The sequence below is a fragment of the Vulpes lagopus genome, chromosome 11 (genome assembly GCF_018345385.1).
Source record: "Vulpes lagopus strain Blue_001 chromosome 11, ASM1834538v1, whole genome shotgun sequence".
In the NCBI taxonomy this organism is placed as follows: Eukaryota; Metazoa; Chordata; class Mammalia; order Carnivora; family Canidae; genus Vulpes; species Vulpes lagopus.
Window position 1 is genome coordinate 65161802 of NC_054834.1, and position 23837 is coordinate 65185638.

The following is a 23837-nucleotide window of genomic DNA, read 5'->3' on the forward strand; positions in this document are numbered from 1 at the left end:
TCCAATTATGGGATGAATAAGCCATGACAATGAAAGCTTAGAGAATATAATCAATGGTACTATAACAGCTTTGTAGGTTAATAAATGACAGCTACACTTGTGGTGAGCATAACATAACAGAGACTTGTTGAATCATTATGTTGTACCCCTGAAACTAAAGTAACATTGTATGTCAACTCAGATTTTTTTAAAAAGCACTAGCCATAAAAAAAAAAAAAACTCTATATGTGTACATGTGTTTTCTATAGATGTAATTAAGCCTATAATGATATATACAAACTGTAAGCATTGGCTACCTCTAGGGAATAGGATTGGGGAAGAAAAAGTAATAAAGAAAAATATATTCCATATATATGTGTATATATATATATATCCATCCTCTTTTATCAGGTGTTTTAAGATGAACACATTTTTGGGGGCACCTGGGTACCTCAATCAGTTAAGGAATCTGACTCTTGATTTCGGTGTGGGTCATGATCTCAGGGTGGTGAGATCAAGCCTGTGTGGGGCTCCAGGGTAGGCATGGAGCCTGCTTAGTTAGGATTCTCTTTCTGCCCCTCCCCCAAACCCCACCCACCCCAGCTCCGGTTCACGCACACTCCCTCTAAAAAAAAAATGTTTAAAAATAAAAAAGATGAACACGTTTTCAAACTACCAAAAAAAGAAAAAGAAAGAAAGAAAGAAAAAGAAACAAGAAAAGATTTTGTAGGCAGATGTAAGATTTCTGTTTCTCAAAAGGGGATAAAAGATAGAGTCCTATTCTCCATAATTAGAGCAGAAAAAAGAAAATCTTTCTTCCGACCAACACACAGGCGAATTCCATTCTTTCTTCTACAAACGTGCCACTCACCCCAAAGCACATAATGTACCCAGGCCTCCAGCACATTCCCTGCTAGACTCAAAAACACAACACATATTCATGGAGTTCTAAATTGGTACCGGGTGACAGCCTGATACAAAATAAATATTCTGCTCTCGTCCTGTCAAGGCACATTCACCCCTACAGCATCCAGGAAGGCTATTTCCCAATATAGTTGTTGAGAACATGACTCAAAAACAATATTTATCAAGGAACATTTCAGGGAAAGCCGAATTCAATGGTCTTACCCAACTGACATTGTAGATATTAAACATTAATCTTCTCAATTGGCCAGCCATCCCCCTGTAGCTATGATAATTGACGCTGTGTAACATCTGCATGGTTGGATGAGGATACACAGCCATATTAACATGGTGACATTACGCCATTTCATTCACATCATTAACATCTGATAAGTCCATTCATGAGCTTATTTTAAGGATGGTCAGGCCTTCTTGGAAACAAAGCATGATAATGCTAGTTTTATGATTTTGAAACCCAGAAGCCAAAGTTCAGAGAATTGCTAAGATTATTTGATGAGTTAGTGGCCACAAGGTAAGGAATCCTGAAATTATCTTGGTTTGCACAGTTCCATTGCTGCTATCAGTATCACCACCTCTCTGTATCAGATCATTCAATCACACATCAGCTAAGGATCTTAAAGAAGTCCAGTGTTACTTCACAGGCCAGAGCCAGAAAGCTATAGAAAGGTGAAATGTTTTAACCCAAGTATGTGACATGATGCAATCTTTAAAAAAAAAAAAAAAAAAAAAGGATTTAAAAAAGTAGTCTGACAAACACAGAGCTTGGCCTCACCTCTGTTTGCACCATTAAAGGCCTGTGCATTCGAAGGTCATACACAATCCCATACACATCCACCGTGTTCTCAATCTCTATCTGGTAGATAAGACGATCAATGGCAATGAATGTGCCCGTCCTTCCAACCCCAGCACTGAAGAAAAAAAGAAAAGGGCATATCACCATGGGTTACCTCTAACATAAAACTCTCAAATGTCCCCAATTTGTACATATATCTTGCTGTCCTCCACTATCAATGCCCAGGATCAGTAACCATTTGCTCAACTGAAACCTCAGCAAATCATTTTGAATCAAAAACCATAAAAAAAATCTCCTCCCGGAGCTTCCTGAATCTCAGTCTCATTCAAGTTACCACCATAACCTAGGATGGCAAATTTCATCAACTTATTCCCCAGAGGGCCACTAAGCCCCTCCTTTCTTCTGTCCTAAATTAATGTCTAGCTTAAAGCTAGTGTCTTATTGTTCTAGAGTGGGGGCGAGGGGGTGGCAAACTTTTTCTATAAAGGACCAGATAATAAATATCTTCAGCTTTGCAGACAAAATGGTCTCTTTCTGCCATTATAACATGGAAGTAGCTATAGACAATATGTAAACAAATGGGCATCGCTCTGTTCCAATAAAACCTTACTTACAAAAATAGGCAGCCAAAGCGATTGTGGTGAGGGTTTCACAGGTTAGACCTCCAAACTCATAAAATTGTATACACTAACTTACATACAGTTTTTGTGTGCCAGAAAAAGAACTCGTTAATAAATGAATAAAATGAACTAGAACTCTGTGCTCCAACTTTGTTAAATAACAAACCAAAATGCTAAATGAAGAAAGCAGGTTGCAGAATGATGTCTACGTCATAAAATCTGGTAAAAGCTTAAAGCTATATAAAACCATAGATATATATGAAATGAAATACGAAAGTATGCAAAGGAATGATTCAGATCAACTTTAAGACCATGTTTAACTGTATAACAAGGAGACTGATAAGTAGAGACTTTATATGTGTAAGATATTATCAGCAAAAAAAAAACCATACATGACCTCATATATATATACTTTATTAGATTGTTATTACTCCCTATCTTTTTGTAAGGTTGAAATATTTTATAAATATTTATTAATATTAAATTGGAATACACTATAGTTTTAAAAAACTACAAGCAAGCTACTAGATCTGGCCCTTGGGTTATAGTTTGCCAATCCCTGTTCTAAAGTCTCAGGGACTAGGGTTAAGTCCATGGTCCCTTATCCAAAACTTTCTTGAATTTTCAAATGCTTATTGCATTCCCTCTTTGGCCTTGCTTCTCTAAATTGTCCACATTTACAATGACATTTGGAATCCGTCACACACGGAGTGCCATCTGTATACCTGCAATGAACCAGAATGGGTGACTCGGGAGGACTCTGCTTCATGTAGTCACGAACAAGGTACCGGAAGTTGATGAGCAGGTCAGTGGTGTCCGGAACACCATGGTCTGGCCAGGAGGTGAAATGGAACTGTCGCAGGGGGTGACTCTCACTTGTCTGGATCTAAAAGCCAAGAAAAGAGGTTAGTGATAGAGAAGGCCAAGTGAAATGGAGCAGTACCTGGATGCCAAGCTACATGGGCTGGCTGACTGGAAACTAAACAGGAGTGGTTACGACTAAAAAGTACAATTTCACATCAGTACAACAGCTGATAAAGTGCTTTACAGATGTTGGCATGCTCATCAAATCCCACAATGTGCCCAAGAAGAAGGGTTTATCATCCTCCTTTAAAGATTCCGACAAGAGGGATGCCTGGGTGGCTCAGCCGTTGAGCATCTGCCTTTGGCTCAGGGCATGATCCCAGGGTCCTGGGAGAGAGTTCTGCTCAGGCTCCTTGTGGGGAGCCTGCTTCTCCCTTTGCCTATGTCTCTGCCCGTCTGTGTGTGTGTTTCATGAATAAATAAATAAAATCTTTAAAAAATAAAAAGATTCTGACAAGGGAAACAACTCCCCCACATGCAGCTCAGATGAAGCACAAGTGCCTCGTCCTCTGATCCCAAGTTCAGATCTTCCCTTCTCACTACAGGGGCTTGCCAGTAATGCTCTCACGGGCTTATTATACCTACACCTCCTTAGAGCTTCTGAAGCCGTTCCCTGAGCCCACCTGGGAATGTCATCAACCAGAGAACCAAAAATATATTACACCAATACAACTCTGATAATCAGAACCTTTGGGGCAAGAGCTGTCTCACAATCCACATGCCTTCTGGAGTCTTATGAAACAGCAGGTAACTCATGAGCACTAAGGAAATATTTAGAATTGTAGGAGTTTGAGAAAAGACTCCCCCCACCACCGCCGCCACCCATTCTCCAAAAAACATCTATTTCAACATCAGACAGAAAATAGGAAGTGGATCTTGTTATAAGAGAATTAGTTTTGACACAGACTGGTTTCCTACTACAAACCAAAGCATGTACTTTTTTATTATGAGAATTCCACCCAGGCTGGACCATTCCTGTCCCGATTTACTAGGCTCATTATGCCCACCCCTGGGCACTGACCTCAGCCTTCTACCTACATCTGGACTGTAGGCGTTTCCATCTCCTTTATGAAAATTAACTTTTGAAGCTTATTTTGTTAACATATATATATGTTAAAAAGCAGTGCATTCACATTGTTCAAAATATGGAGATGAGTAGAGAAAAAAGGCAGTGAGAGACAGGGGACAATGAAGTCTCATACACACAAAGGTGACATTCGCAAATGTAACCAAAAGTATTCAACCAAAGAAGGAAAGTAGCTATGAGAGATAAGCGGAGAGGAAGGGGCTGGGGGAGGACAGACTTTTCAGCATTATTTTCAGCATTATCTCTTCAGAGGGGCAAAGGGGCTCAGGTTAGTGGTAGCAGTCAATAGAAACTTTCAGTTCTATCTGCTGTGTTCTTACTTTTGAAAAGGAAAATATAGGGGTGCCTGGGTGGCTCAGTTGGTTAAGCATCTGCCTTCAGCTCAGGTCATGATCCAGGGTCCTGGGATAAAGCCTTGCATCAGGTTCCCTGCTCAGCGGGGCAATCTGCTTCTCCCTCTCCCTCTGCTCCTCTCCCTGCTCATGCTCCCTTTCCCTCTCTCTCAAATAAATAATGTAGTATTTTTTAAAAAGGAAAATATATTCATGCATTTTGTGTAACTAAAAAGTTGTCTAAAAAAAAAAAAGTAGTATTTTACTAAATGCCATGTAATATCCTGGATTCATTCAATCCCGGAACAGGAAAGTGCTTTAGTGGAAAAATGTGAAACCCAAATGAAGTCTGGAGTTTAGTTAACAAAAATGATAACCGTCATGGTAATTTTGTTTAAATGACGTGGGCAATTCCACCAATCACTCTCCTCCGCAAGGGTGAACTCCAAGTACTGAAAGCAACCGAGGAAAATCCTGTCTTTAAAATAGGAGAAATCTATAGAAATAAGTATATTATGAGAGTTTCTCAACCACTATGAGTTGTATCGGTGTGTGATAACAGCTTTGACAGCACGTCCAGAATGTGCTTAATTGAAGCCAGGACCTTGGAGGCATGGCAATCAGTAAAGAATTAATACTTAATATGCTACCCTATATCCATGACTTATGGAATCCTCAAGGATAATTCTCATAACCTAGAACCTATCCCACCAACCCCCCATAAAAGTCAACTCCCCTGAATCTACTCCCAGGCTTTGCTTTTGTGTACTATTCGCAACATACGTAAAGTTTTGTCTCCTAGTCTATTTCACTCAACTGCAATCTCACATTCCTCCATGGTAATTATGCAGTCTATACAGCCATCACTTCTAATAGCTAGATAATGATACACCAACTAAATAACCTATAGTTTAGTTATCTATTCTCTGAAAGCTAGAGATCTGAACAAGCTCCAAATTTTCCCTCCGTTATAAATAATGCTGAGATTCCTCTTTGTGAGTAATACGCCTTGTCCTATATTTCAGATTTTTTCTCTCAGATAGAGTCTCAAACTTGGAACCACCAGATCAAAGGAGAATGGTCATTTTTATGCTTCTAATATAAACTGCAAAGGGTTATACCAATTAACACACCCACCAAAAGATATCTATGTGGCTTCATTGCCTCCATTTCTAAATATCTTTAAGAAAAAGGAAACCATAATCTGACTTCCTGCAGTGCCTACATCATGTAATTGGATTTTTTTTCATAGCTTTTGGGGGGTGAGGGCATGTGTATATGCCCAGAAATCCTATTAATGTAACTGCTCTCAGATACTGCTCCCAACTGCAAATTGCCACTCCTGATGTCATATCTGCAACCAATTAATCCAAAGGGGGCTTGGTTTGTAACAAAAACTCTATTGACAAGTTACAGGAAAGTGTAAAAGGAACAGTTACGGCTGCTGAGCCACGCTTTTAAGATTCATTTCATTCAGGAATAACATATGATAACAACAACAACAAAAAAAAAAAAAAAAAAAAAAAACACCAGACTGATAAAAGCAGAAGGCAAACTGGTGGTTGCCAGAGGGGAAGTGGGTCAAGGGATGTGTGAAATAGGCAAAGGAGACTAACACATACAAAACTCCACTTATAAAATATATCAGTCATGGCAATGAAAGGTCCAGCATAGGGAATATGGTCAATAATATTGTAATAATGTATGGTGACAGATGGTGACTATGCTTATTGTGGTGAGCGCTATGTAAAGTATATATAACTGTTGGGTCATTCACTATGTTGCACACCTGAAACTGATATTATACAATGTGTCAACTACACTTCAATGAGGAAAAAAAGACACAGATGAAATTCCTCTTAAGAAAGTAAAGCTAAGGGTTGCTTTAGAGTGTATGTAGATAGTTTCATCCTGTAAGAAGAAAGCAAAAAAAATTTTTTCTGATGCAAAAAAAAAAAAAAAACATATGGGTTAATATCAACCTAAAAAGCATCACCCCAAACCTAATATATGGTCCTCTTATCTAAGACCTATTCATCTCGGCCCCTTACTTACATTTTTCACTGTGAAGTCTCTGATGGTCCACTCTGGAAGAACAACTTCTGATGTCATTGCCACAGTTATGTCCCCGTAGTCCTGAGCCTGCTTGGAGGGCCAGTACTCCTCACATTTGGTCTACAATAAAATTGCATTTTTATACAAAAAGTCAGGTCATACCGTCTGCCACCACTAAAGCCTCACAAAGGGAGACCAGATACTGAAAACTGGCATAGAGATTAGATCAGCCCTTCAGTGAGGTTCTGTTTGACTCCTAAAATTGTGTTTTTTTTAATTTACAATTATTGCCAACTCTCTTAAAATTGGTGGTTTCTTATAAAAATTCAGGTTTCTTGCTTTTCCTGAGATCTCAGAAGATCTGGCCTACACTGAGCCCCCATTTCTGTATGAAAATGGATTTAAAGCAGAACAGTCAATTGTCCCTTCTCTGAGGACACAGTCCCAGCCCTTTGGCCCCGACAGCAGCCAGTCCACAACTGTTCCCTGAACTAAAATTCAGACTGACCCATAACCTCATGCACCTAGAAGAAATGAGGACTTTCCCCAATACTTTTAGATCCACACTAATTACAACACAAATACACCAATAAAGAGAATCAAATCACTCCAGGTCTTTGATTTTTATAAATCGGTGGGTAGATGTAAACAGAAATAAAAATCGGAAACATCTGCTCTCCAAGAATATCTGAATGCCCAATTTAGCAAACAACTTATTACACTCACACACTCTCTATCCCTTCTCCACCTCCCCTCCCTCACTTTCCGAAATGTGTCCTACTGCAGGTGGCTTCCAAACCTGATTATCTGACTCACCCCTGAGAGGTTTGTTTTGCTTTAAAAACAGATGCCCAAAAGACATGAAGAGAAATCTCACAGAGGAAGACATGGACATGGCCAACAAGCACATGAGAAAATGCTCCGCATCACTGGCCATCAGGAAAATACAAATCAAAACCACAATGAGATACCACCTCACACCAGTCAGAATGGGGAAAATTAACAAGACAGGAAACCACAAATGTTGGAGAGGATGTGGAGAAAGGGGAACCCTCTTGCACTATTGGTGGGAATGTGAACTGGTGCAGCCACTCTGGAAAACTGTGGAGGTTCCTCAAAGAGTTAAAAATAGACCTGCCCTACGACCCAGCAATTGCACTGCTGGGGATTTACCCCAAAGATACAGATGCAATGAAACGCTGGGACACCTGCCCCCCAATGTTTCTAGCAGCAATGCCCACAATAGCCAAACTGTGGAAGGAGCCTCGGTGTCCATCAAAAGATGAATGGATAAAGATGTGGTTTATGTATACAATGGAATATTACTCAGCCATTAGAAACGACAAATACCCACCATTTGCTTCGACGTGGATGGAACTGGAGGGTATTATGCTGAGTGAAATAAGTCAATTGGAGAAGGACAAACATTATATGGTCTCATTCATCTGGGGAATATAAAAAATAGTGAAAGGGATCATAGGGGAAAGGAGAAAAAATGAGTGGGAAATATCAGAAAGGGAGACAGAACATGAGAGACTCCTAACTCTGGGAAACGAACAAGGGGTGGTAGAAAGGGAGGTGGGCGGGGGTGGGGGTGACTGGGTGATGGGCACTGAGGGGGGCATTTGATGGGATGAGCACTGGGTGTTATTCTATATGTTGGCAAATTGAACACCAGTAATAAATAAGTAAATAAATAGATAGATAGATAGATAGATAAATAAATAAATAAATAAATAAATAAATAAATAAATAATAAAACAGATGCCCAGGGGTACCTGGGTGACTCTGTGGGTTAAGTGTCTGTATTCTGCTCAGGTCATGGTCTCAGGGTCCTGGGATCATCGAGTTCCCTGCCCAGCAGGGACTTGGCTCCTCCCTCTCCCTCTGCTCCTCCACCTGCTTGTGTGTGCCATGCACTCTCTCTCTCTCTCTAATAAATAAATAGAATCCTTAAAAAAAAAAAAAAAAAAAAAAAAGCAGATGCCCAAACCCCAATTCCGGAGCTTCTGACTCTGGCTGGGGACCTGTATTTTTTAAAGGATTCCAGTTTCTAGATCACTGCTCCCAGAAAGAACACACATGGAGCTGATGCTCTCAGCTCAGCCTCTTCCCAGTCAGGTTTCTGTTACTACCTTGTGGACAAGTTCTTAAACTCTCTGAGCCTCAGTTTCCCCATCTATACAATAATTTTATAGGACCGTCGTTATAGAAAAGCAGTAACATAAATGAAGTATCTGGTGCAGAAAATTCACTGGCTCCCCTCCCTTTTCACACAGAACCAGTAAATCCACTTTTCTCCTGACCTAAGATAAACAACAACAGGTATTTCTGAGAATGTTCCACATGCGAGGCCCCAGGGCTCACCAGCACCATGAAGTTTATTTGCATTCAAAACAAAGTGCTTTTGTTTACATAAGAGCCTGTGCTCTGGATGCCAAGAAGTGGTGCAGAACACAAGCTTCTGTATCCCAAGCCAGGGAAGATGGGAACCACTTCTTACTGTTTCATTGTTATCTTTCCCAGCCCCCGCCCCTACCAGAGCACCTTACACACACTTGGGGCAGGATAAACATCTGCTCAAGTGAAATGAAGAACATTAAAAGGGGTTTCAATGGGTTCCCACAATCACCTAGGGCAGAGCTACTCCAAGCATGCATCCTAGACCCAGCAAAAGAAGCCTTACTGACAGCTATCCAAAGTGCAGTTCTGGGGATCCCACCACAGCCCTCCTTGAACTAGAAATTCTGGAACCGAAACCACTCTCCAGGAGATCCTAATGTTTGTACCATAAGGTCTGAGAAGCGCTGATCAAGGGTGTGAACTCCTATTCCCCAGGTAACAAACCCAGAGCAAAAAAATGTGCAGAGCAACATTAGGTCCTATTCCTCAGGCACAGAACTTCTAAAGCCCACCTGTGCCTTTCAGTTCTCCTTAGATGCATTTCTGGAAATGTGGGGTTTTATTACGAGATGAAATCTTATCTTGGGTAGAAGCAGCCAGGGGACTTTAGGCCATCACAAGGGGAGAAGGTGCAGCTGAGACTTATCTGGGAAGTCTGAGATTTGGGGTAGAGTAAGGGTGCTGGTGCTAAAAAGCTGGTGGGATCCCTGAGATCACAGATGAAGAAGCTGGGTGCTCAGAGAAGGGCCGGCGACCACTCACAGCGCTGAGACAACCGGAGCTGTGCTGGCTCCCACCCCAGGAGCTTCGCACTGGGCTAACCCCACTCCTGCTGCTTGTAACTCCAGCAGCTGCCACCTCATGAATAGAGAACATTGATACTTACCTACAAAAGACAGTAACAGTAAAACACTTTAAAAAAAGAGAGAGAGATTTCTAAACTTTTCTCTTAGAAAAGAAGAAGACAGAAAATAAGTTTCTAAAAACAGAGGTGCCGGTGTTTGGGGAAGTATTTTCTTTAAAAAAACAAAGGCTTCTTAAGAGACTTACCCTTTCACCGTAGTCAAAATGAATGAACTACCTTTTAACTTAATAATTTAAATAAAAGATACTTACCCTTCCCTGTTCGACACATTTGGTCAACATAACAATGGCATATATGTTTTTCTCCCAAACCATACGCCAAAAATCTTTCAAAGTGTTGGGTAGAGGCCCTTGTGTGGCAATAAAATCTTTCTTGGAATGGTAGCCCTAGAAGATGGAAAGCGACACAAATTCAGTGAAACAAAGAGGACCCCCGAGGATTTCATCAAAGAAGCCGTGCCCTGGACATGGCTCCCCACTTACAGGCATGTAGTTGGCATTGATGTAGTCATCACTTGAATGGGTCTGAATGGAAAGCTTGACACGGGAAATGTCATCTGACAGCAAGAGAAAAAAGGTATTATTAGAACCAGATGTCTGAGGAGAGTTACACACAGGAGAGAAAAACACAATATGGCGGCACAGGTGCTTCTGTCACAACCCAAAGGTGTGCTGCTTGGCATTTTAAAGAGATGACCTTACTCAATCCTTACAGTCAGCCTGAATGACTGGCACAGAAAAGTCAGGCAATTATCCACCAGAGCCAGGATTCGAACCCGGGCAACCTGGCACCAGGGCTCAGCTCTTAGTCACACCAGATCGCCTTCCCAGACAACAACAACCTGTACTATTGAACGCCCCTGGGTGTGTGCCATGAGCCAGGGAATGCACGGAGCAATTTTATTTATTCCTCAAAACCACCCCTACCAACGTTTGTGCCTATTTCACAAATGAGGAAACTGAGGGTCAGCGAGCTTAAGGGACTTCTCTAAGCACTGATGTCTGGTCAAGGGCAATCAGAATTCAAATCTAGTGCCCCCTGGGGATCCCTGGGTGGCTCAGCGGTTTAGCGCCTGCCTTTGGCCCAGGGTGCGATCCTGCAGTCCCAGGATCGATCCCGTGTCGGGTTCCCGGCATGGAGCCTGCTTCTCACTCTGCCTGTGTCTCTGCCTCTTTCTCTCTCTGTGTCTATCATGAATAAATAAATCTTTAAAAAAAAAAAAATCTAGTGCCCCTTCCACTAAGGCAGGGCAGACACCCAGGTTTGTGTACTTTCTCCAGTCTCATAAAAATGTCGTTACAAATAGTACCAAATTCAAGAGTAAACTGAATTGGTAAGACGACTGTGGGTGGAAAGATCTAAAACACAAAATTCCTGTGTTTTCTAAATACTATCATCTCAAAAATGCACACACAAACTTGTCCAACTCAAGAAACAAAATAATAACTATAGAATTTCAAATGTCAGGTGGAGTAATCAGCACCACCTACGTTCCTGCCTTTGATTATATACTATCTCATCTTCCCCTAGATAAAATAACAGGACAATTCTAAATTCAGTTACCAACAGGAGTTTCAGCCTAAAACATTCCAGATAAAAATACCTGAACTCTGAATCTGAAAATCTCTGCAACACTCACAAGAACAGGCCAATGATCCTGAGCTAACTGTGGAAGGGCAGTTGTGATATAGATCCTACCAGCCTGATTTAGGGTTTTTTTGCTCTTTGGGTTTTTTTGTTGTTGCTGTTTTTGTAATCTGTATTTACTTTTTTTTTTTCTAAATTTTTTTTCAGTTGCAGCATGCAATGATTTATCAGTTGCATATAACACCCAGTGTTCAGCATATCATGTGCCTTCCTTAGTGCCCACCAACCTGATTTTGAAAGCATTTTTCTTGGAACAAGGGTCAATGTCCACTGTCAATACAAGGAGAGGTAGGGGGGAGGGTGCATGAAGAGAAAATGTAGGAGCTAAGAAATTCTGAATCTAAACAGAAGTTAATGACTTAGGCTAGGAAAGAAAAACACAGCTTCAAATAAAAAAAAAGACAATATCACTAAATGTCCTCATGTAAAAATTCTCAGCAGAAAAAAAAAAATTCTCAGCAGAGCCTATAAATTACAGCAAAATCAGAACACAGCTGCAATCTACTGATAACTTCTTTAATTCCCACCCAAAAGAGAGACCACAAAGAACTTTCTGTGGAGGAGGGTTTACATTTCATTTTAATGGATGATGTAATACATAATTCTCATTTTATCTTATTTTTTTTAAGATTGTATTTACTTATTCAAGAGAGACAGAGAGAGAGAGAGGCAGAGACATAGGCAGAGAGAGAAGTAGGCTCCCTGTGGGGAGCCCAGTGCGGGACTCGATCCCAGGACCCCAGGATCACAACCTGAGCCAAAAGCAGACATTCAATCACTGAGCCACCCAGGTGCCCCTAAATAATTTTCATTTTAAACCCAATCTGTTTTTATCCCCATCCATTAGGCAGACTTTGTTAATTCTCAAAATGTGAATTCAAATAAAATTCATATTTGGTGTTACTCCCAGGGTACCTGGGTGGCTCAGTTGGTTAAATACCTGCCTTTGGCTCAAATCATGGTCTCAGGGTCCTGGGCTCAAGCCCCTGAGTCGAGCCACAGAATAGAGCCCAGAGTCGGGCTCTCTGGTCAGCAGGAAGCCTGTTCCTCCCCTACCACCCCACTTATGCTCTCTCTCTTCCCATCTGTCTCAAATAAATAAATAAAATCTTTAAAAAAAAAAAAAAAAAAAGCATTACTCCCTGCCTCCTTCTACTCCCTTCCTTTCCAGAACAACAGCAGCTGAAATAAGGGACTTTAAGATAGAGGGGTAAGAGCACAGACTCTGGCCCTTTCCTCGAAAGAAATGATAGATCTCATCCAAAGCCTGGCCTGCTATGGCCAGCTGTGTGACTCTGGACAGATCACCTAGCTATCCTGTGCCTCATCTTCCTCATCTGCAAAATGAATATTGTACTACCATCTTCAGAAGGTTCCCATGAGGGCTGGATTCAAAAGAATATGCCTAAATACAGGGCTGAGCCCACCACAGGGTGGCCCAGGAAGGACTGCGGATGTGGCTAGTCAGTACCTTGATCCCACTGCCCCCCACTGTTAGAGGCGTGGTGGCCAGTGACAGAGAAAAGGGAAGGACGTGTGGAAAAAAAACAACTTACAGGGCAGAACGTTATTATAGCGATTCTTTCCTCTATTCTCAGCTGCTTCTGCAGCATATTTAGGTAGGTTAATTCCAACAAGCTTCAGATCCTGAAAACAAAACAAGGGAGGTGTCTGTTTACTGAGTGTCCAGATATTCTTTCTACTGAGCACCGAGGATGACAGCACAAAGTGGGAATGCAGAGGTGCTCTGGGTTAGACCCCATCTACAAAATAAATAGGCTGGAAGTTCTAACCCCTGGAACCTGAGAATTCAGACTTATTTGGAACTTTGGTCTTCACACTGTAGTCAAAATGAGATGAGGTCAATACTGGAGGAGGGTAGACCCTTAACCAAACAGGACTGATGTCCTTGTAAGAGGAGAAGAGGCGCAAAGATGCAGACATACAAGGCAAGACGGCTGTGCTAAGATGAAGAAGGGCACAGGAGATAGGCTGTCACAAGCCAGGCATGCCTGGGGCTTCCAGAAGCTAGAGGCTTCAGATGAAGCACCGCCCTGCCAAAGCCTTGATTTTGGACCACTGGCTTCTAGGACTGTGAGACAATAACGTTCTGTTGTTTTAAGCCGCCCAGTGTGAGTTGCTCTTGGAAACTAATGCAGAGGTTCAAATAAAAGCAAAAGGAGCTTAGAACCTTGGAGCGGAGTGTAGGGAGAAATAACTATCGTTACAACAAGACAGAATTAAATAAACGCTGACTATCAGTGACAGGCTATACGTCACAGATGAAACAGACACAAAGGGAGAACTTAAGGCCTCCTCAGCTGTGCTTTGAGTCATGCAGTAGGTTGAATGGCGGCCCCAACAAAGACAGGTCCACGTGGCAACTCCTGCAACCTGTGGAATGTGAGCTTATCTTGGAAAAGAGTCTGCAGATATATTTAAGTTGAGCATCTTGAGATGAGATCATCCCAGATTATGTGGGTGGGCCTCAAATCCAATAACAAGTGTGCTGACCCAAGAGGGGAGCTATGGGTGGGGGGAGGCCACAGGAGCAGAGACTGCCCTGACTCAGCCCTAAGCCACAGAACACCCAGAGCCACGGGCATCTTGGAAAAGGTAAGGAAGGGGTCCCTCCACCCCCAGAGAGTGGGAGGGAGCACTGCTCTGCAGGCACCTTGACTTTGGACTTAGTAGAGCCTCCAGAACCGCAAGAGAATTCTATTGTTTTCAAGCCACTGGTTTGTGGTGATTTGTTAAGGCAGCCACAGGAAGCCCATGCAAATGGTGAGTAGGTTCAATCAAGGCACAGACAGCAGCAGGGCAGGGTTAAGGAGGGTGAGTGTACAGGGCATTCTGAGAGAGGGGCTCTGGGCTGCTGGGGTGGGGGGTAGAGCACATGGGGACCGCAATACAGAAACTCCACAGCACCTCACACAATGCTCAGAAATCCGCCTGGGCCACATAGCCCCCCATGCCAGCCCCAAAAGTTTCCTAATCTCTCCAGTTAACAGCCCTCAGACTGAATGGCCCATTTTCTCTCCCTTTCTCTACACAATCTTCACTTCTTAATAAGATTAAACACACAAACCATGAGCAGGAGGAGGGAGGGTACATCTAAGTGCTCACAGCCCGGGGGGCCACAGTGGGACCCCTGGGGGGACAGGCAGGAACACCTCTCCCCTCCAAGAGGGCCACCTCTGACTGTAGTGCTTCCCGGTGAAACAAAAAAAGGGCGGTTTTCCAACTTTTGGGAGAAAGGTAAAGCAATTAAAACCACATTATTTCCAACCACGTACCTCATATTCTTCTGCAAACCCACAGTTGGAGTCCGCTTGTTGTTTCTTAAAGTAGGCCTCAAAATTCTCCACTTTGATTAATTTGGATCTACAAAAACAGAACAACTTATTAGGACTTTTTTTTACCTTCAACAAAGTTCATGCTCAAAATAGGAAAATATAAGTTATTAAAAAATTAAAGCAGCCACTCACTTTTTAGGTCTTCATCATAGAAAGAGAAAGAAAAAAATAAGCAATTAGAAACACTGACTCAATCATGACTCAAGAAATGATAGTAAACATCTTCCCAAAAGAACAAAAACTATACTATAAACACTGGAGGGAAGGTCAATATAATGTTATTTACAAGATACTAAAATGTAAACCAGAAAATCTCCCTTCCTGACCCTCTCATGCAACTGATTGGCTTTGTAACTTTGAACAAGGTCTTCTCCTACATATTGATAACCCACTTATTTTCTTAAAAATCACAAAACATATATTTATTGGCAGAATATGGAAGTAAGGTTTTACTTGCCACAACAGAACAAGGCAAGGAAGCTACTAGTTTCAGGAGACTAATAAACATAGATTCCTTGAAAACAAAGCTACAAGAACTTCTGGATGATCATGACCAAATGTGTCAATCAGAAAAAACGACAGCAAGTTCCATCAAAAATTCTTAAGATTGTCACTGAACAGATTGGGGTATTAAATGTCTTAAAATAAAGCTCATAACTCCAGAGACTTACTTAATTTGAGAGAAGGATACTTCATTATTCTTTGCATCTTTCCTGTTTTAAAAGAAACAAAGACCCATTACACCAAAGAAGGATAATCCTGTGCTTTTTCCCCTTTCATGTATCTGTAAAATGTCTTTTTTTATATATATGACACTAAATCCTGTTCCCTTATACTAACGTTGGTGGCCTAGGCAGCAAACACTGGTTTGTGAAGTAACTCTCTTTTTTATGATCCAAAAGTATAGAAGAATTTTGCTCAGGCAACTGTTAGAAATATCCTTGGCTATGGGGCACCGGGGTGGCTGAGTTGGTTAGGCACCTGCCTTTGGCTCAGGTCATGATCCCAGAGTCCTGAGATTGAGCCCTGCATCGTGCTCCTTGCTCAATGGGGAGCCTGTTTCTCCCTCTCCCTCTGCTTCTGCCTGCTGCCCCCATTTGTGATCTCTGTCAAATAAATAAATAAAATCTTAAAAAAAAAAAAAAAGATAAGAAATAACTCTGGGTAAATATAAATTGGCAGCATGCTCCTTTTGTAAAGCCAGAGTCACTTTTTCATACTGTTTTTTGATAAACCATTCTGATAAGTTAATGGAATAAGCCAGAAAATATCTCCACTATGGGTACGATGGTGGGGCACCTGGTCATCTCCTGCATGGCTGGCTAAACCCCACATTGGTGTTTAAAAAAAAAAAAAACACCTTCTGGAGGGCAATTTGTCAGTATGTATCAAAATTGAAAACATGCATCATACCCACTGAGCCAGCAACTGTCCACTTTGGAATTTAGCCTAAGGAAATAGTCATGAATGCGCCCAAAGATTTAGGGACAGATTAAGTAACTGTAGCAAAAAAAAAAAAAACTGCAAACATCAGAAAAATTGGTTGAATAATTTCCATACAGTTGAAGGCTCTCTATCCACTTAAACTGAAGAAGATTTGAAGCTGTCCACAATGTCTTAAATAATAAAGCAGATTAGAAAATAATACGCATAGTATGATTCCATTTGTGTGTGTCTGTATATTCACGTGTGAGTTTCACAATCATATCAATGTTAAATGTAGTTTTGTGCAGGTGCCATGATTATGAAGTATCCAGTTTCTTTGTTCTTCTTTTCAGTATTTTCTTTTTTGCCACAAGCATGTATAACTTTTACTTCAACGAGAAACAAGAAAGCTATTTTGACCCATCCCTCACACACAAAAAATTTTAATCTGCCTGTCAACCCAACAGGGCAAGGTGGTGGCCGAAGAATCTGGCATAGTTGCTTTAAACTCAGAGCCAGGATGAAATTCCCCACCTGACAGCACCTGCTAAGCATGAATGAATCGCAGTTGATACAAAGGCTTCCCAGCACACAGTCAGACAGGAGAGTGAGTGATGGAGTGCAAACATCAGGTTCAAGTTCATCTCCATACTTCCTACACTCAGCTTGTGTGTCCTTGCAATGGGGCTTTCAAGACCTGCCTCCTAGAGCCCATGAATATGAGAACTGATGGAAACACAAATCCAGGCACACAGTAAGTGCTCAAAATAGTTGCTATTTTTACTGTTTAACCATGTGCTGCTTCTGTAATGCTCCTTGGTGTCACATCACAGATTATTGTAGACATCACAATGGACCTCCCTAACTTCCAGTCAGACAGAGCAGATGTTCAAACTAGCTAACTCTAAAATGAAATCTCTTAGCACCACAAAACTGATTCATGAACCCCAAGACACAGTTCAGAAGGAGCCCTACACAGCACCGTGTGCCAGGGCCTGACGCCCTAGGGTGCTGAGAGGAAGTGGGACTGGCCAGTGAAGAGTGTGGGTGATGGGGACTTGGGGGCCCATGACAGGAGTCCTTCTGATTGTGTAAATGTCTGAAAGTTTCCATAGTAAAAAGCCCCCTTAAAACAGGAGGATATTATCATTCAAATAAACAACAGTTGCCTTTTCTTTCTCCAGAAGATGAAGCCTCCCACAGCCACAATGACCAGGGCACCAAAGATGCACCCAAAAACTGCTCCACAGATGACACCTGAGAAAAGTCCAAATGAGAGGCACTTCAGAAGATGTTCACAAACTAATAATACAACATATACGTTCATTAATTGAATTTAAATAAAATTAAATTAGATATTGTTCCAAAAAAGGATGCTCACAAACAACCGGCCCAGAGTCCTCAAATCAAAGAGAGAGAGAAAGAGCGTGTGCATGTGCGTGTGTGTGTGTGTGTGTGTGTGTGTGTTAAATACCTTTGGACATATAATTAATCTAGGCATTTGGCAGCCAGGTTCCCCAGCCCCAGCCCACCACTAACAGGTTAGCTTTGAGAAAGTTGCCACTCCCCCTTCCTTGGGTTCCTCAACTGCAAACCTAGGGAACTGGGCTGTCTATGATTTTTGAGTTGCTCTTACTGCTGACATGTTTCTTCGAATGAAATTGTATGTACCAGCCCAACATATAAAATAGAGAACCAGGCAGAAATGTTCTTGTGGCAATAGGGTGGGAGCAGGGAGGGTCTCAAGACTGGCCCTGCGTGGTGGAACAACCACTGTTTAAAATCCACTAGACACAATGTCCCCCGTGGTTCCTGTCGCTTCTGACCCTTCTGACACTAATGCCCACACAGGAGCACAAGTACCTACAGCATTGTGCTCAAGTGACATAAAACCCTTGTTTATTGGGGAAGGGGGTGAGAACTCCCTGAACTCTGCTTCTGGGGCTTCTTTCCTGAAGCCAACAGCTATCAAGTGTAAAACCAGACACACTAACAAACCAGTTGATCCCTTTGTATATGCCCCCTCCCTGGGCCTTCACAGCCCTGCCTTCAGGCCAGAGACAAAGGGATCCACTGGTTTGTTAGTGCACCATCCAGCTCCTCTTACAGAAATGAGGCTCCTAGCCTTGGTGTCCATCGAAAGATGAATGGATAAAGAAGATGTGGTTTATGTATACAGTGGAATATTACTCAGCCATTAGAAACGACAAATACCCACCATTTGCTTCAATGTGGATGGAACTGGAGGGGATTATGCTGAGGGAAGTAAGTCAATCGGAGAAGGACAAACATTATATGTTCTCATTCATTTGGGGAATATAAATAATAGTGAAAGGGAATATAAGGGAAGGGAGAAGAAATGTGTGGGAAATATCAGGAAGGGAGACAGAACATAAAGACTCCTAACTCTGGGAAATGAACTAGGGGTGGTGGAAGGGGAGGAGGGTGGGGAGTGGGAGTGAATGGGTGACGGGCACTGAGGGGGACACTTGACAGGATGAGCACTGGGTGTTATTCTGTATGTTGGTAAATTGAACACCAATAAAAAAATTAATTTATTAAAAAAAAAAAAAAAGAAATGAGGCTCCTAAATCACTTCAGTCTGTGTGATAAAGGAGGGGAGCACTTGACAAGGAGTCTGGGACCAGAGTGTCAGGCCTGCCTCTAAGCAAGTCACTGTCCCCTCTCTGGGCCTTCACAGCCTCATTTCTATGAGAGGAGCTGGACGAGACCATTTCTGTGACTCCCTATGACCCTAACGTTCAAAGGTTCTACGCACTAAAGGTCAAACAGTGTGCCTGGCATGCACGTTGAGAAGCAAGGACTAAACTGTGTTTGCAGAGTGGAAGTGCAGCATGCGGCGGGGGGGGGGGGGGGGGGGGGGGGGGGGAGGTGTTGGGAACCTCCTCGGAGGAAGCAGAGGTGGGTCCTGATGGCCATGTGACATCTCAGCTTCTGAGAGGAGAGACCAGCCAAGGGAGGCGGGTGGACTCCCGGCCTTCTGTGGACACCGGAAGCAAAAACCCCACTGAAATGTTAACGGCACTGCTGTGCTTTTGTCTACCTGGATCCTGGGGCAAGTAAACCGCGTCGGAATAGGGACTGAAGGACACGTAGCTCTCAGCGCCATCTATGAGGCCCTTGCTCTGAGGGCTAAAGGTGATGTTGGTGAAGCCAGCCACACAAGCCCTGCGGGAGGACAAGGAGGAAAGAGCTGAGACGTGGCCACCGCCCCCGGCGTGCAGAGCGGTGCGCGCACAGGGCTCAGCCCCGGAGGCAGGAACCCCATAGGCATTACCGATAGGAGCCCAGGGGTTCCAGCTTCCCGTTGTAATAACCGTGCGTGTTTGACTCGTTCCCAACATCGATTTCGTATTTCGAGACTTTAGCCAAGCCCTGAGGATGTCTCTTCCCTTCTGTTGTTATGAGGTATGTCACGTACGTCTCCGAGGCCCCCTTTTTGAAATCCTCATACGTGTATCTCAAAACATCTGGGGATGGGTGACCAGCTAAGAGAGGCACATAGAAAGAAAGGCATAAATAAGCAAGTGATGGCAGAGATTTCAGTTTCGCATGCATCTAAACAATGACGTTGACACTGGGCGGTAATGATCACAGATCTCTGTGCCAGGCTTGGCTTAGATGAAGTTCTGCGGGCTTTGCTTGCATAACCCCTACGTACAAAACCATCGTCACAGACAACAGTCTCACCACGTTAGGTTTACTACCCCCATCTTACAGGTGGGAAGATGAAGGCACAGAAAGCTAAAAGGGCCTGGGCCTGAGGCCACACTGTGCACACGGTCAGGCTGACTTCTGACCCAGACCATCGGCTTGGAGCGCACAGTCTCACCCACCACAGGCTGGCAGTGGTCACTCCTGGTCACTATGAGATACCACCTCCTTCATTTGGCGAGGCCTAAGCGTGGATTTTGCTGAAAACCTCACAATGAAAGGACTTGAAACAGACCCAAAACGGAATGACAGAGAGGAGGAGAGAGAAAGAGACAGATGGAGAGATCTCAGTATCAGTTGTTGAAACTCTGCCAGAAGTGTATGACACCAGTGAATTCCTTGCCTTCTAGGATGCTCACAGCCCTTACAAGATGCTTGATCCCTCCGTCCCCGAGGAGGGGAGGACAGTACCACGGGCTGAGAGCATGGCAGAGGCAGCACTGCCTTGCTAAAGGTGATGCACAAAAACAACAAAACTTGGCCATGAAAACCCGGCTTATGCAAAGCACCCACATACGGCTAACAAAGACACCCTCGAATCATGCCCTTCTTCCCACCAAAGAATGTAACGGAGCCCTGTCAGGGACAAGGGGCATGTGAGCCACCTCCTCTCTCAGCTGTGAGGATGCTTTTTGCAAGTTCCCATCACAAACGCAAATCACTTCCTGTTTTCCTTGAAGAGAAAGCTACCCTTTGAATATGGTGTGTTTGTGAGAGAGAGAGAAAGAGAGAGAGAGAGAGAGAGAAAGTTGATTAAGATGAACATTCCATCACTTAAAAGACCCTGTATTGTAAAAGAGAAGAAAAACCTAGGTCAGAGGTCGTCGGCAAGGTATGCTTCACAAGCCAAATCCAGTGGACTGCCCATTCTGACAAATAATGTTTTACTAGAACAGCCACGCTCATTCTTCATGCACCGTCTGTGCCTGCTTTCACCCCTCGGCGCCAGAGTCGGGCAGCTGTGAGAGACTGCATGGCCTGCAAAGCTTAAACTATTTGCTATCCAGCTCCTTATAGACAGTCTGTCAACCCTGACGGAGATCATCGGGCAAATAGCTCGCCCACCCGCTTGTGAGGGCCACAGTGTGGCTACAGTGCAAAAACAGACATGTATTTGTATCTCCAATGTGACTCAGTGGGCACAGGAATGCCCCCCCCCCCATCATGACATGTCTCATGGGCTGTTGAACCTGTAACTGACCCCTCCTTACCATTCCCAGTGGTGAGAATGAGCGCATAGGCTTTGATGGGTCCATGGCTGGCTTCAAACCCACTGAACTCAACCTTTACTGAATTGTGACTGATGGATGTAATATTCGGGGATCCATCTGGAGAAGGGGGGTCTGAAACAGAGCAAAATGAAACATGATCACCCACCACTTAAATAAAACCAAAGAAGATACAAAATTATTAAGGAGAAATTTGCTGCAGTGCCCTGGCTCTGGAGCGATGGGCTGGGCTCATGCAGAACACATGCAGAGCAAGAGTCAGGGAAGGGAAGTGGGGGGTAGAGATGGCAGGTTCCGCAGCTCACAACAGCACCTTCAGCATGCCCAGCCACACACCCAGGATAGGATCCCCACAGCCTTGGTGGCTAAAGACAAACTGCCTTTCCTATCTTCTCCCAGCCTCTTCTGACCCAGAGGACTGGGGTAGAAGGAGATCAAGAGAGAGCCTGTGTGGCTGGATCTCTAAGTGGGGAGCCATTGGCAGCTCCCTGCCCACCATGGGGTACAGTATCCAATGCCCTGGTCAGCTAAAAACAGTATGGGAGGGACCTAGAGGGGAGGAAGGCTGACATGCAGAGATTACACTTTCTCCTCAGACCTGGCTGTGTTTCTGGTCCACATTCTTCAAAGTAAAGTCCTCTTTTTGCTAAGGTTGGTTTAAAACGCCACCTTGAGAAACCCAACTGACCCTCTTCCCAGAAACCAGAAAAACCGACACAGGAACAGTCCATGCGACCTTCATGATGACATGCCTCCCTTTCCTAACTGAGCTTCTTTCTTTTTTTTTTTTTAAGATTTTATTTATTTATTCATGAGAGACACAGAGAGAGGCTGAGACACAGGCAGAGGGAGAAGCAGGCTCCCTAGGGGGAGCCTGATGCAGGACTCGATCCCAGGACCCTGGGATCACAACCTGAGCTGAAGACAGACCCTCAACCACTGAGCCACCTAGAGGACCCCTGAGCTGAGCTTCTAAAGTCACCCTCCAAATGAACACAAAAGGAAGAAAATGCTGAATTAAAGATGATCACACACGCACACACTTCACCTAAGTTTGTCTCTCACAGTGTGTTTTCATTATTATATTTAAGATTAAGGGAGACAGAGAAAACTGAACAAAAACACCACAACGTGGCTCCCATACTTGCACCGCCCAGCACGGCAGCCACTGGCCACACAGAGCTTTTGAGCTCTTCAAACACGACTGGCCCAAATTCAGAGGCACTGTACACGTGAAACGTAGACTGGATTCCATGTAATACAAACTACATGTTGAAACGATAATATTTTTCATATACTGAGTTAAAGAAAACATGATTTAAATCAATGTCAGCTCTTCCTTTTGACTTTTTTTAATGCAGCTCCTAGAAAATGTTAAATTCTGCAGGAGACTCACAATATTTTGTCCTGGGCAGCAGAGCTTTGAACCAGGCTTCGGCAGCCTCACACGTAGCTGATAGCAGTGACCACTTGAGGGCACTATCCCCATATCTAACCATCACCTGCTGAGCCAGCTTCCTAACTCAGGCTCCCTGGATTCCCCTCCGAGCCTGGCCTTTCAGCTGCCCAGACAGGTGAGACTGTCAGTAACTTGCTAGCTCATCCTCCTGCAGGACTGGCAATCCTTTCCCTCTCTCTCTGCTTATCTGAATCCTATGCTCCAGGGATCCTGTCTGCCCTACTCACCAGTGGCCCTGACACCCGGCAAACAGCAACTAACAAATAATAGTTCTCTTTTTTTTTTTAATATTTTATTTATTTATTTATGATAGTCACACACACACAGAGAGAGAGAGAGAGAGAGAGAGAGAGGCAAAGACACAGGCAGAGGGAGAAGCAGGCTCCATGCACCGGGAGCCCGATGTGAGACTCGATCCCAGGGTCTCCAGGATCGCCCCATGGGCCAAAGGCAGACGCTCAACCACTGAACCACCCAGGTGCCCCTATTTCTCCCTTTTATAACTAAGAAAAACAAGGCTCATAGAGGTTAAGTAGCTTTTCTGGGCTCACATAGCTTGTAAAAGGCAGAACTTAGACTCAAACCCTGGTCTGCCTATCTAAATCCAAGGCACTAAAAATCAACCAATCAATCCAAGGCACTGTCCACAGAACTCCTCAACCGCTTTTCAAGTCAGTGTCCCTGCAGTAAAAGACCTTTCTCTCTTACTATTACAACCACGGATTCTTTGGAAAATTTCCAGAAACAGTCTGATACCCTAAAGGAAATATATCCAGAGGTCAAAAAGCACAAAGCTAAACCAACCCACCAGGCTGATCTAAGACATGATGTTGGCAAAGACACGGCAAGGGAAAGACAATACAAAAGAAGCAAAGATATAAGAAACAACTTTTTTCCAAGTCCAAAAAATAAGAACGATGAGTGTAAAAGTTTGACTACTGGGATCCCCTGGGCAGTGAGTGAACCCCATTCCTCAAAAAATAGCTAGGGAGTTTGTCAAAATGGATCACAGGGAATATGAATCTTCACCGTATATGTGAATTAAAATAAAAGTACTGTTTAAG

The 23837-nt window shown here is 43.3% G+C and overlaps 1 protein-coding gene across 2 annotated transcripts in view; it reads right to left on the bottom strand.

Annotated features, from left to right (window-relative positions):
* The window catches only part of PTPRJ (protein tyrosine phosphatase receptor type J), a 137155-nt gene that overhangs the window by 5228 nt on the left and 108090 nt on the right, over positions 1-23837 (bottom strand). For both annotated transcript variants that reach the window (XM_041773464.1, XM_041773463.1), the window contains 13 exons: positions 21297-21428; positions 19649-19859; positions 19415-19539; positions 17520-17607; positions 15597-15638; positions 15058-15066; positions 14866-14953; positions 13126-13216; positions 10405-10478; positions 10174-10308; positions 6655-6774; positions 3042-3202; positions 1676-1811 (listed from right to left, as the gene is read on the bottom strand). In XM_041773464.1, coding sequence (XP_041629398.1) covers positions 1676-1811; positions 3042-3202; positions 6655-6774; positions 10174-10308; positions 10405-10478; positions 13126-13216; positions 14866-14953; positions 15058-15066; positions 15597-15638; positions 17520-17607; positions 19415-19539; positions 19649-19859; positions 21297-21428 — 1412 coding nt within the window. The remainder of the gene's footprint in view (positions 1-1675; positions 1812-3041; positions 3203-6654; positions 6775-10173; positions 10309-10404; positions 10479-13125; positions 13217-14865; positions 14954-15057; positions 15067-15596; positions 15639-17519; positions 17608-19414; positions 19540-19648; positions 19860-21296; positions 21429-23837) is intronic.